Raw genomic sequence first — 12,191 nt, forward strand, 5'->3', positions numbered from 1 at the left:
TGGAAAAAATTTGTGTGCTTGAAACACAGGTGTGCCTGCTAGGGCAAAGCAGGGCTCCAAAAGTTAGGTAGGTGCCCCGCACACCATTCATTCATGACCCGTAAGAATGTGAGATGGAGCACATCCTTCTTCCCTCGGTGGCCAAGTGGCCGTCTGAAGAAAGCCCTCGTGGTTTCGAAGCACAATGCACAAAAAATGGGAAATCTCTCCAGTGTGGAGGCAGGTATGGCTCACTGCCGCATGGAGACATTTTGCAATCTTCAGGACAAACCTGACAATGTGACAAATCAATTGCAGCCATTTCAACCCTTCAAAGTTAGAGTGAAAGTGAAAATTGCAGTCGATTTCCTTCTCTAGAGGGCAGACCATGTGATATGCGTAATAAATTGAGTCTCAGATTTATCTCGGGCGAAGAGGAGATTGGAGAGTTGGCAAACGAGTGGGAGAGCTTTTGTGCTGCCTGGGGCAGACGGTTAGCTGTGGAATAGCCAGGCTCCTTTCAGGTGGCCTTCGCCTGCTGAAAGAAAATCCAGGTATGTACAAGGTCATCTTCTCAAGTCCTCACAAGGAGGAAGTTGTTACTTCCAGAAGACTTTGCTGGGGGATTTTTCTCATGTTTACCGGCAGCAGTTGGCTTAGTTTACACCCAACAGGAAACTGTAGCCAAGCCCGTCTCTCTTCACAGCTTTTAAGAATATTTTCACACGTTTTAAACCCACTATTTTTAAAGAGTTGGTTTTAACTTTTGAGGCCCTGCATCCTCGGAAGCAGGTTGTTTTTTCTTTCATTCTTGCCTGTTCAGACCCTGAGGCCATCTTCAGGGTGGCTTTGCCAAAGGCAAGGTAAGTGGCTACCACTTTTTAATGGTGGCACTGTCTCAGAAATGCTCTCCCTTCGTAATGCTGGTCTCTACATTATGGTATTTTCAGTTTCTTATAGTTTTCTAGTCTTTCTTGTATTGGTTATGGCGCTTTTAGATCTGACCACTTTGATTTTGCTGCTGGTTTTAGTTTGGCTTTCTGTGCTGAAGTGTTTTCAATCTTTGCTGCTCAGTTTACCTGGGTTTTATTATGTGTTTATTCTTCATTTATGGATTCTATTTCATGTTTTAATGCACTTGCTGCCGCTCAGAGAAATTAGTTTATTTGGTAATGAACAAAAACATTTCCCCCTTATTGCTGACCTGGTTTGCATGCTGAACCTTCACAACTGGTAAAAGATCCATTTTGCTAAGCTATCTGCTATTCTTCCTGGGTTTTTTCTTTGTTTGATTGTTTGTTTGGGGTTTTTTGTTTTGTTTTTGGTTTGGTGCTACTCACATTTTTAGGAAATACATACATTTTCACTATCCAAGGACCAGACAGGAAGATCAGAAGCAGTATAAGAGCCATCTTGGTTTGCCTATTTTGATATTAAGGAGAGCTGGAGTTCTTGTATTTTGTTTGTGTGGGTTGTCTCTGCTTGTGCCCTATACCAGACCTGAGTGGAGAGTAGCTCTCTAGGTGTTTTGAACTTCATCTCCCAGAAGTCCCTACCAGATCGGACCGTGGCCAGGAGTGTTGGGAGCTGAAGTCCAAAACATACGAAGATCTATTTTTTCCATCCCTGCAAACTTAGCTTGTTTGTTACTAAAGAACCCTCTGGGTTTCATGGTGAGTTAACCTCTAAACAGGTGGAAGTGGGACAGAACATGGGCAGATATCCGAATGGAAAATCAGGGAATGCCAAAACCTCTCCAGAAGGTGGTTCCTTCTGCCCTCTCCACTTGAGAGAGTGGAGAGTCCAAGGCAGCTTCCAAGGCAGCTTCGGGAAAACATTCATGAAGAAGCCTGGCCTCTTCGGACAAACAAATACCAGGAATGAATGGGAAAGTTTGGGGTTCGCTGCATTTCAGAGCAGAGATTCTGCCTCGGCTATGGTTTTCGATATGCTCTAATGTTTATATCTTGCCCGGTAGGATGAAAATTAATAGACTAGCACTGCCCACAAATTTGTGCGTATCCACACCCTAAATGTCATGTCCTATGATGCTCTCATGCCTTCGGAGCTCCCTCCTTGAAGAGGGACAGATTCCTTAAGCTGAAACTTAAGGGATCCTTGAGTTCGGAAACTGAAGCTAGGACCAGTGTCCGTTTTCCTCCTTGGCCCCAGCGCCAGCTGTCACAGCCTTCCGTGTCTCCCGGCAGGATGGGACTGTGGCCTTGTCTTCTCCTGCTGTCTGTTGCCGCTGCATCTACACACTGGCAGAAGGATTCCCTTCTCAATCAGCACTGGGACCTTTGGAAGAAGAAGTACGGCAAGGACTATCCAAATGAGGTTTGATGCTGCCATCGTTGAACTCTGGGAGGGAGGAATCCCTTTACCCTGTGGTCTGCTCATCTTTATCCACCCGAGGAGCAAAACTATGGGATGGCCCTGCCATGAGATGTCATGGGTTGGCTTCCTTAGGGGGCAGAGGCAGGGAAGAAGCAAGTGGCAGACTTAGAGGAAAGAGGTTTGTGTGTGAGAAAGAGAGGGAGAGGGAGAGAGATAGCAAGAGAGAGAGAGCTGCTTTCAGCTGTAGTCAAGGAAGACCTTTTATCACCAGTTTTGAAATTAGGTTTGATTCGGCCTTGTTGGCTTCTGTTCATGAAATACAGAGGCCTGCCAGCTTGTCCTTCTCTGCAGTCAGCAAAACGTCTTGCTCCAGTGTCACTGGAGAGAAACCAAGACATGTCATCATGGGGCCATCAAGGGCCTGTGTGGGAGAGAAATGGACTGAGTCTGGGGGAGACGCTTGGTGGCACCGCATCTGGACCAAATGAGCTTTAGCAGAGGGCTTTCTGGATTTGATTAGACAGAGTGGATTGCCGAGGGGGCCAGGAAAGGGTTGTAAAGGGCGCGAGCCGGGCATAATCAAATGTCAGATGGATAAAAGAGCAAATATGCAAGATAAGCCCCCTGCCAGGTGATTTGGGGGGGATCAGGCAAGGTCTGTAGACAAGGCTAGGTAGAAAAGGCGACCAGAGCAAGTGCAGGTGCCAAGGAACACGGCTGGAGAGAAAACAGCCAGAATGAAGCCGGCAGAGAATCATCTGTCTAATTAGAAAACAAGACTGGAGGCTAACCCAAGTCCTGCAGAAAGTTCACGATAAGCAAAAGCTTCTACGAAACCTTCCTCAGATGGGCGCTTGACTCGTGCCTGTAGATTTCAGTCAGCAGCTGGGATGCAATGGAAGGCAAGGTGCAGGGGCTGAATTTGGCTCTCTTTCTATAAATAAGACAAAACTGCCCCACAGTGTCAAGTTCCGGAGTATTTTAAAACAATTCCCTTAATAAACTGTGCTTGTTTTCATGGTAAGCCGTCTCGAGATGCTAGTGGTGGATGGGTTACAAAAGCTTTAAATAAATAAATATATTCCATCTGTTATAATCTAAACTTCTGCTTTGATTTTTAGGAAGCAGAAGAAAATCGTCGCATGACTTGGGAGAAGAATCTACGGTTGATCACGTTGCACAACCTCGAGCATTCGCTGGGCTTGCATTCGTATGAACTTGGCATGAATCATTTGGGAGACATGGTTAATAAGTCTCTTTCCTTCTTGCTTTCATTGTGCAGCACATGTTGGACATGTCTGGATAATTCTGCCATAATATTAAAATATGCCTTTGTTCAAAGATAAAATATGATAACCGATTAAGGGCACAGGGCTGGACGTTGCAGGATGTTTTTTTATCTAAACATGCATAGGGTACTTTGGGGAGAATCACCACCTTGGAAGAAAAAAAGTAGGGTATAAATATAATCAGTACATTTATTTGCCACTTATAAGAATACATTTCATACTGGTAGGAGATTATTTTATTTCCATGGCTCCCATAAACAGTGAATATTACTGTGAAAATGGAAATAAAATCCAGTGAATGAGTTCACCTACTTCAGTATAACTTTGGCTTTTCGGCAGTAGAGAAGTTCAACAGCAACAAGAAACAAGAATTTCTGGCCAATACAGTTGAGCGCAAATGCGGCACCTTTCTTGCACGCCTTTTGCTGTGGTTCCCACCCTGTTGCTCAAGTAGCCTTTAATATTAAGCAAAACTCGAAATATCTTCCCCTAGAACATGGTTGTTCTCATGGTACTGAATTCAGCATGGAGTCAAGTGAGATGTCCCTGCTGCATTCAGGCAAGACTTATCCTGCAATTGACCTCAAATGTTACGGGGGGGGGGGGTCCAGCTGAAGAGAGTTTCCATTAGAAATCCTTCTGTATTTTCTCTATCTGCTTCTTCTTACCAGAAAAAACGAGGAGGAAAATAAGCAACAGAGGCATATCTGCCCCTGTCTGTGCCTTTTGGTTAGCGGCACGGGGAGCTCCCTAGAGGTGCCTTTGTCCTCATGTTCCCCAAATGTGCAGAGAGATGGTGCAGGATCTTGCCCACGGACCCTGTCCCTGACTCCCACATGCTCAAGAGGACTCTTGCGTGCAGTCCGAAATGTGCTCCATCAGGCTTTCTGAGCACATGCACAGAATCCAGGCACGAACAAAAGCACTTCCTCAGAGCTCCCTTAACGCAGATTCCACTGTGGCCATGCAGACCGCGTTCCAAAACCGAAAACAGACCTGTGTCTAGCATTTGCTATGCTTCTGCACTATGGTCCATAAAAGCACATCTTTGTTTCTCCATGTAGACGAGCGAGGAGGTGTCTGCCTTGATGAGTGGGCTGAAAGTTCCTGACTTGCGGAACCAGAATTCCTCAATTTACAGACCCAGCCGATGGGGCAGCGTCCCTGAATCTGTGGACTGGAGGGAGAAGGGATGTGTCACAGACGTGAAGAACCAGGTGAGAGGCTGGTTCCTTGTCTGTATCCTTCTCACTGAAAGCACCCTTTGCCTTTCTGACCCGTCTCTCTGTATTTTCAGGGTGCCTGCGGTGCCTGCTGGGCGTTTAGTTCTGTTGCGGCACTGGAATGCCAGTTGAAACTCAAAACGGGGAAACTCATCTCGCTCAGCCCGCAAAACCTTGTGGACTGCTCCACCATGTACGGGAATCACGGATGTCACGGAGGCTACATCACTTCTGCCTTTAAGTACATCATAGATAATAACGGTATAGATTCGGAAGCGTTCTACCCTTACAAAGCCCAGGTAGGATTCGATGAACGGGAGCAGAAACGGTGCGCCTTTCTTCCGCGTCTCTCGCTTTCGCGGCAGGGCCTGGCCTTAGGATTGCTTGGATTGGGTTAGAATGGGCACAACCAAGACTGCTAACTTGTGATTAAGTCCTGTTGAACACGGCGGGCTTACTTCCGAGTAAATATACACAGAGCTCTGCTGCAGGAACATTTTGCCTGACTAAACTCCACTGAGCTGCTAAGGAATCATGCAGTCATTTAAGAAATATTCAGCAAATATTTTTAATATATCTTTCAAAACATGGGGTGGAAAACACATTAAAAGAGGCATTGGCCCTTTCTTTTGCTTACAAGAGAGGTTGTCTCTTGTATTTACTAACTGACCACTAAAAATAGTGCTTGAGTATTAGAAGGAGAGCAGAGATGAGGCTTGCTTGGTGTTCTTTGGGAAGGTGGTGTGCCGGAAGGCGGTCTTTGAAACAAATCATGCAGGGCTTTGTATGTCATAAGCAACATTTTGAATTGTAGCCTGTCAAGCTGTTGTAATAAGATTCTCATTCTTCTATAACAATTCTCCCATATGGGATCTTGAAGCAACCATTGCTGCAAATTATAACATTTCTTCACAATTGATATCAATCTATCTGAACTGGGTCAAGCCAAAAAGATGAAGCCTGAAATATCTATGGTATAAATTCTATACACTGCCTGTAAAATCCAGCAGTTAATCTACAAATGAATGAATTGATCAAACTTAACATATGACCTTATTAACTACTTTCTTTCTATGGACAGCATGAGTCACTATACACTTTTAAAAAGTTAGCTACCACCAAATCATAATTTTGCTTGCCAAATGTAGATGGTAAAGAAGGTAAAGATTAAATACGCCGCATGCGTTCAGAGCAGCTTTTTAAAGATACAGGGTTCAACTTGTTTAGGTAGAAATAAGTGCACCGACTTCCAGCATTAAATTTGGGGTTTTTTCCTATTGAAATATGCATAGGATTGCACCTTTCATTATGTTTAATTTCTATTTAAACCACATAAGCTGCTTTTTCACTCTAGAAAGTCCTCTCAAATCGGGAATCCTGGAACTGCTATCTTTCTGCATTCACCAAGGCTGTTCCAATTCCCAGCTAACATTTTAGTAACTTATACATGGATTATTCTGAAACATAATCTCTAGGTTTACCTGTGGTGTAGCTGAATATTGCAAATACACCAGAGGAAATTGCACTTTCTTTCACTTCCAGAATTAAATGCTGCCTTTCCCTGCTCTTAAAAAAGACTCACTGAAAGTGATGATTCGACGCAGGAGCAAAACCAGTGGGTTGCAATATGATCTAAAGAACCTGTAAACAATCATTACTGGGGAATTGTGTGTGCATGGGAAAGGCCTTGTGTAGAAAAGCCCTTTGGCTTCTTTTGGCTCCCTCCAGGATGAAAAATGCCACTATGATGTTGCTGGCAGAGCAGCCACGTGTTCTAACTACGTGATACTTCCAGCTGGAGACGAAAATGCTCTGAAGGATGCTGTCGCCAATGTCGGTCCCGTGTCCGTCGGCATAGACGCAGCTGAGCCCACATTCTTCCTCTTTAAGCATGGTGAGTATGAAGTCTGGGCTGCGAAAAGGGCAGGGGCACTCTGAGACACGACTGATGCTGGTCATTTGGCGCAGGCGAGCTGATCAAACATTCAGGGGGTCCGAAGGGGTGCTGGGGTTTTGCTTTTTGTTTTGCTGTTGCACCTGATAATCTCCTGAAGTCTACTAACAGGCAATTCTATCTTTCCTTCCAAAGTGATGGAACTGGGCTTGAGCCTTGATAATTCCTTGATAGTCACTACTTTAATGACTTTTGATCTCCCCAGACCGATGGCTCATTTTGAACCCTAAACAGCAATATGGGAACCACTTTTGTCATCCTCTGTGTTATTTTAAGCTCAGAGTCTGCCTAGATGAGACAACCTCTGTGCTTCTCTTTCTGTATCATTTCTGCCCATCTCCTCGTCTTCCCAACACCAATTTACCTGGTTAGATGCCAGCCCACTAAGGTGAAAAACAATGGGCTACCTAACTTACTGAAATTACTGAAAGGAAGTCGCTCTGCTTTGCCAACTGCTCTCCAAATAATCAGTACCACAATTGTTTATTTCTTATGCCTTTTGTATATGCTGTTGTTGTTGTTAATTTACTTCATTGCTATGCTGCCCTGGATCCAAAGTTCTCTGGGTGGTTTACACAAAATAGTAAAACATGGGCTACAAAAATAGACCCTTTGAGGCAAATGGTTAGTGAATACAGCTCCATTTTTTAAAGTACCATGAAGGTCAAAAGATCAAAAGAGGAAAGTGACTAAACTTTGGCTGACCTAAACTAGCATGACTCTTGCTTGGCAGAAACAAATTTCCAACCTTGGCTTTCCTTTAAAAAGGCAGGGGCCGCATGATTCTAAATCTTTTTAAAATCTAGGTGTGTACAATGATCCCAAATGTACTGCTGACCATATAAATCATGGAGTTGTCGTAATTGGATATGGAACAGAGAACAGCATGGACTATTGGCTTGTGAAGAACAGGTATGCATCCCCTTAGGGAATTCAGTCATGAAGTCAATGTAAATAATAGCACCCTCCTTTTGAGATGTACTGACTGAATCAATGATCACAGCTGGGCATAGCAGGGAAATGGATTCTGGCACAAGATTTGATTCAAGAAACATTTAATAAGTGGTTAGCTTCCACTGAATTGGAAGGTTCTTTTCAAAAATGGCCATTTTTTCCAGCCTAATGTTCCCCCTGCAAGGATTTGTCCTACTTCAAATCCATGGCAAGATCACACTTGAAATATTGTATACACTTCTGGTTCTGCCCCTCAAACGGATGTGGTAGATCGGAAAAAGGCAACTAAAATGATCAAAGGGCTCTGTAAGGAAAGGCCACACTATTTGGGATGATTTAGCTGAATATGGGGTCATCCGGTGAAAATGGTGGAAGGTTCCAGAGGGATAAAAGGAAGAACCTCAAGCCATGCATAGTTAAGCTATAAATTCTCTGTGCAAAATGCAGTGCTGAATAAAGCTCTCCAAGGTTGCTCGTCCTGATGGCTAGGCATGACCTTCAGTAACAGAGGTTCTTCCCAACTTGACAAAAACAACTTGTCCTTTAGCTGTTTTCAGCTTGACCCAAAACAGTAACTCTATAGAACTGCACTTTCTCGTCAGCCTCTCTTCAGTGCAGTCTTTTTGTGTGCTCGATTTATCTCCGTTAACCATTTCCAAAATAAATCTAGTCTTCAAGTGGCCTAAACATCCACAAGTTGTTTTGTTACTTACTTATTTATTTAAACAGCTTATATGCTGCCCCCTTCACATAAGCCTCGGGGCGGCTTCCAATCATAAGTAAACACCAACATATAAATACATAAAGTACATAAAATAGTGGAGACATCCTGGCAATTTACAATCAATAAATAACATTAACAATTAAAATAACGTTTGAATAAAAAGGCCTTGGCCCGGCACCGAAAAGCAAGTAACGACAGTGCCAAGCGAACCTCTCTGGGGAGCGCGTTCCGTAAGTGGGGCGCCACCGCAGAGAAAGCCCTCCTCCAGGTACTAACCTCCTAATATCCTTCACGGAGGGTTTCCGGAGAAGGGCCTCTGCTGCCGATCTCAAGGGGCGGGAGGGCAAATATGGTACTTTGTGGTGTCTCAGCGACAGCACACCTATTTTGCACACAAAACGTATATTATTTATCAAATTTGTATGCCGTCCATTACTTTCATCTCTGGACGACTTACATTATTTCAAAATACAACAAGTTAACTATTCCACGCTGGCTGTACATCATATAAAATATAAATAAATCTTCACACAGTATTTTTAAAATATATTAAAATGTTGATCGACCTGGTGCTGAATATATACAGTTTGGACATTTCTATGTTCCCAATCTTAGCTTGTCTGCTGGGGGTATAGATTATCTAAAGAACCCAAACACATTAGCAAGAATTTTTAGCCCTGTGCAGAAAGAATTTCTTGCTCATATTGAATGTATTCATTTTGTCTCATTCTTTACTATTTCAACAGCTGGGGTAAATATTTTGGTGACCAAGGATACATTAAAATTGCAAGGAATAACGGGAATCGGTGTGGCATTGCCAGCCAAGCTGTATATCCACTAATTTAGAAAGAATTTCCAGTTCTCAGTGGATTTTTCTTCACTGGAGAAGAAGCCTGTTAGGCAACTAATCTTTGACATTTTTTTTTTATAAATCAAACTGCCGGTGATTGGCCTCCAAGGGGAAGTTCTCCTGTCAGCTCCACCTGGAAGATCAGAGAATCAGCCAAAATGATGGTTTAGCTTGGTATTTGTTAAGTGTCCTGTGGGGTACTATGAGGCTCAGTGACTTAATAACATGAAGACTGCGGTTCTTCTATGAAAAACTGAAGCTTCACGTAATTGCTGCATATTATCACTCGTGCCACCTCAAACTGTGTCTTAATAGAGGCTCTGCCAAGTTTGTAAGAAGCCCTGTGATATCAGAAATTTTAACTGGCTTTACGATTAAGGAGGTGTAACATGAACAGATGGACACAGGGGGTACGCACACGCCCGCGAAAGAAAATGGCATTATCTTGGAATTGTAAGGCTCTCACATGCATTGTAAATAGTACAGGGGGCATATATGGATGCCGCTTTCTCTGACTTCATTTACTTATTTCTGAACTTATGTCACATGGTTGTAATATTCTGAATGCCCAGGCTAATATTCAGCTGAAGTTAAGGAATAAAGCGCATTGAACATGTGTGGTTTTTCTCTACTTCCCAGATAGCCAACCAATATCTGGGATGCGAGGCTGAGGTGGCAATCCTACACACACACTTAGCTGGAAGTAAATCCCATTAAACTTAATGGGGCATTCTTCCAAGCCAGGATGGGCAGAGTTGCGCTTCGAGGGTACAATCTTACACCTGTTTAAGCGGGGAAGGAAAGTCCGGCAACTCCCAGCCTGCATGGCTGGCAGGAAAGTGCCAGAAGTAGGACTTTCTGTTCTCTAAACATGGGTAGGCATGTACCCTGGTTGACATAATCTTTACAGAGCTCTGGGCCTCTGCACTTCCTCCATATTCTTTCCTTATTAGCTCTTATGAACAGGATCTTCTATGCTGCTTCCTTTCCCGTTCGTTCTTGTCTGTGCACATGTTTTAATTCCCCTTTTTGGTTTAGATAGTAACCTTCTCTGTGTGAAAACATCTCTGGAAGAACTTTTTCATAGTCCAGGCTGGCATGAGTAGAAAGAAGGGCTGTGTTTTTATAGCAGCATTCTAGACTGGGCTTTGCCCTGTTTTTATGCCAGGGTTCAAATGTGGAGCTAATAGGGTAATATTAAAAGAAAGGGCCCAAGAAAATGCATCGGGACCTTTGCATATGATCAAGAATGTTTTGCTCAAGTCACCTACCCACCCTTGCATGTCTCTTGAAATGACTTTGTATGCCAGCTCTTGAAAATTTCTCTGCAGCTTTTCCCTGAAAAGCAATATACAGAAATCTGTATCTCCACACCATGGGTCCCCCTAAAGATTTCTGATCATAGAAACACAGAAGCAGAGCGAGTCAGAAGGGGCCTCCCGGACCATCTAGTGTAAGCTCCAGCCGGCTCCGCTCACAACATGCCCACCATGTGGATGTCCAGCCTGTCCTTGAAGACCCTCACCGATGGGGCCTCAGCGACGTCCCATGGAAGCCCAATCCATACCCTGGGGGTCCTGACTGTCAGGAAGTGCTTCCTGGCATCTAAATGGAACCTTGGCTCCCTGAGCTTTGCTCCGTTGGAGCACGTCCTGCCTTCCTCTGCAGGGGGGAACAGGTCTCTCCCCACCATCAAAGGCAGTGGAGGAAGCCACACAGATGCTTTTCTTGCCAGCTGGCAACCACAATCAGATCAGATCGGAGGATGCGAGGGTGGCTGCTCCATGTACTTGGGTCACCAAAGATCACCTTGATCAGGGGGTGGGGGGGTGCTAGAATGACTGCCTTTCTAATAAGCATGCATCTTCTAAGTGGAAATTTCCAACATCTGCATCACTGTAATGACTGTATTAGGCCAATGATCATCATGGCCGTAAAATATTGTATAAGCTTTCACATTCTCCCAAATGCTTCACCAGGCCAAGATAGCCAATAAAGCAAAAGGGGGGAGGGTTGCATCATGCGGGGAATTTTCATCTTTCCTTCTGTCTCTACATGCGTGGGACCCTGTCTTTGTCTTTCGGGTTGAGTTTTCCGGCTGCAACAGACCAGAGCAGCTGCCCTTTGGGGGAAAAAGTTTGCTGGTTTTATCATGTGTTTATTTGCATCTCTCCTTGTGAGGGTAAAGCACTCGGCGTTTGCCCAGATCGGGGAACTTGGACAAAAATACAGCATTTCCTAGCTGAGTAATTGTAACCAGGGTTAAATGCAAATGCACACGAACTGGCTCGCATGCCATCAACACACAAAGAGAACGAACAAGTCCAGCATAAAATCAATAACTCTAAGGAAAGATGAAATGGCCAAAACCGCTGCGGGGGGCTATTCCGTGCCCGGGGGGGGGGGGGGTGCGGGATGTCGCGGGCACTGCGCCCGCCAGGCAGGGCGACGCTGCGGGGGCACCTGGGCCCTTCGCTGGGCCGCGCGGAAGCGGCAGCACACGCGTGTCGCGGGGCTCTGCGTCCTCACGGGCCGCCCGGAGCGGCTGCGGATGCCCCCCGGGGGCAGTGCTTCGATTTTACAAAGCTGGGGGGGGGGCGGAGGGTGGATAAATGAGCGGCGGGGAAGGCGGGCCCAGGAGCAGCACGGACCGTCCCGCGCGGGCGCGCGTGCCCTGATGCCCCGGGGGCGGGGCGGCGGGGTCGCGAGCGCGGGAAAGCGCGGGGGGGGAGAGTCCGCGCGCGCGGGCGAGGCGAGGCGAGCGAAGGCGCGCGCCGGGCGAAAAGGCGGGAAAGCGGCGGCGCGCGGCTGAGGGGCCGGGCGCGCTCCCGCGCCTCCGCCCGCCGGCCGGCAGGTGCCCGCTCGGCCCCGCTCGTTCCCC

General features: G+C 45.6%; 1 protein-coding gene across 1 annotated transcript; it reads left to right on the forward strand.

Annotated features, from left to right (window-relative positions):
- Window positions 1-390: 390 nt before the first annotated feature.
- On the forward strand, window positions 391-9,926 carry CTSS (cathepsin S). The gene is made up of 8 exons (XM_044449267.1): window positions 391-533; window positions 2,187-2,316; window positions 3,438-3,560; window positions 4,670-4,822; window positions 4,903-5,127; window positions 6,557-6,722; window positions 7,589-7,694; window positions 9,207-9,926. The coding sequence occupies exons 2-8, from the start codon at window positions 2,188-2,190 to the stop codon at window positions 9,304-9,306; spliced, it is 1,002 nt and encodes a 333-aa protein (XP_044305202.1). The 5' UTR covers window positions 391-533; window position 2,187; the 3' UTR covers window positions 9,307-9,926.
- Window positions 9,927-12,191: the final 2,265 nt, after the last annotated feature.

The sequence above is a fragment of the Varanus komodoensis genome, unplaced genomic scaffold, assembly GCF_004798865.1.
Source record: "Varanus komodoensis strain SLA01 unplaced genomic scaffold, ASM479886v1 scaffold57, whole genome shotgun sequence".
NCBI classification, from domain to species: Eukaryota; Metazoa; Chordata; class Lepidosauria; order Squamata; family Varanidae; genus Varanus; species Varanus komodoensis.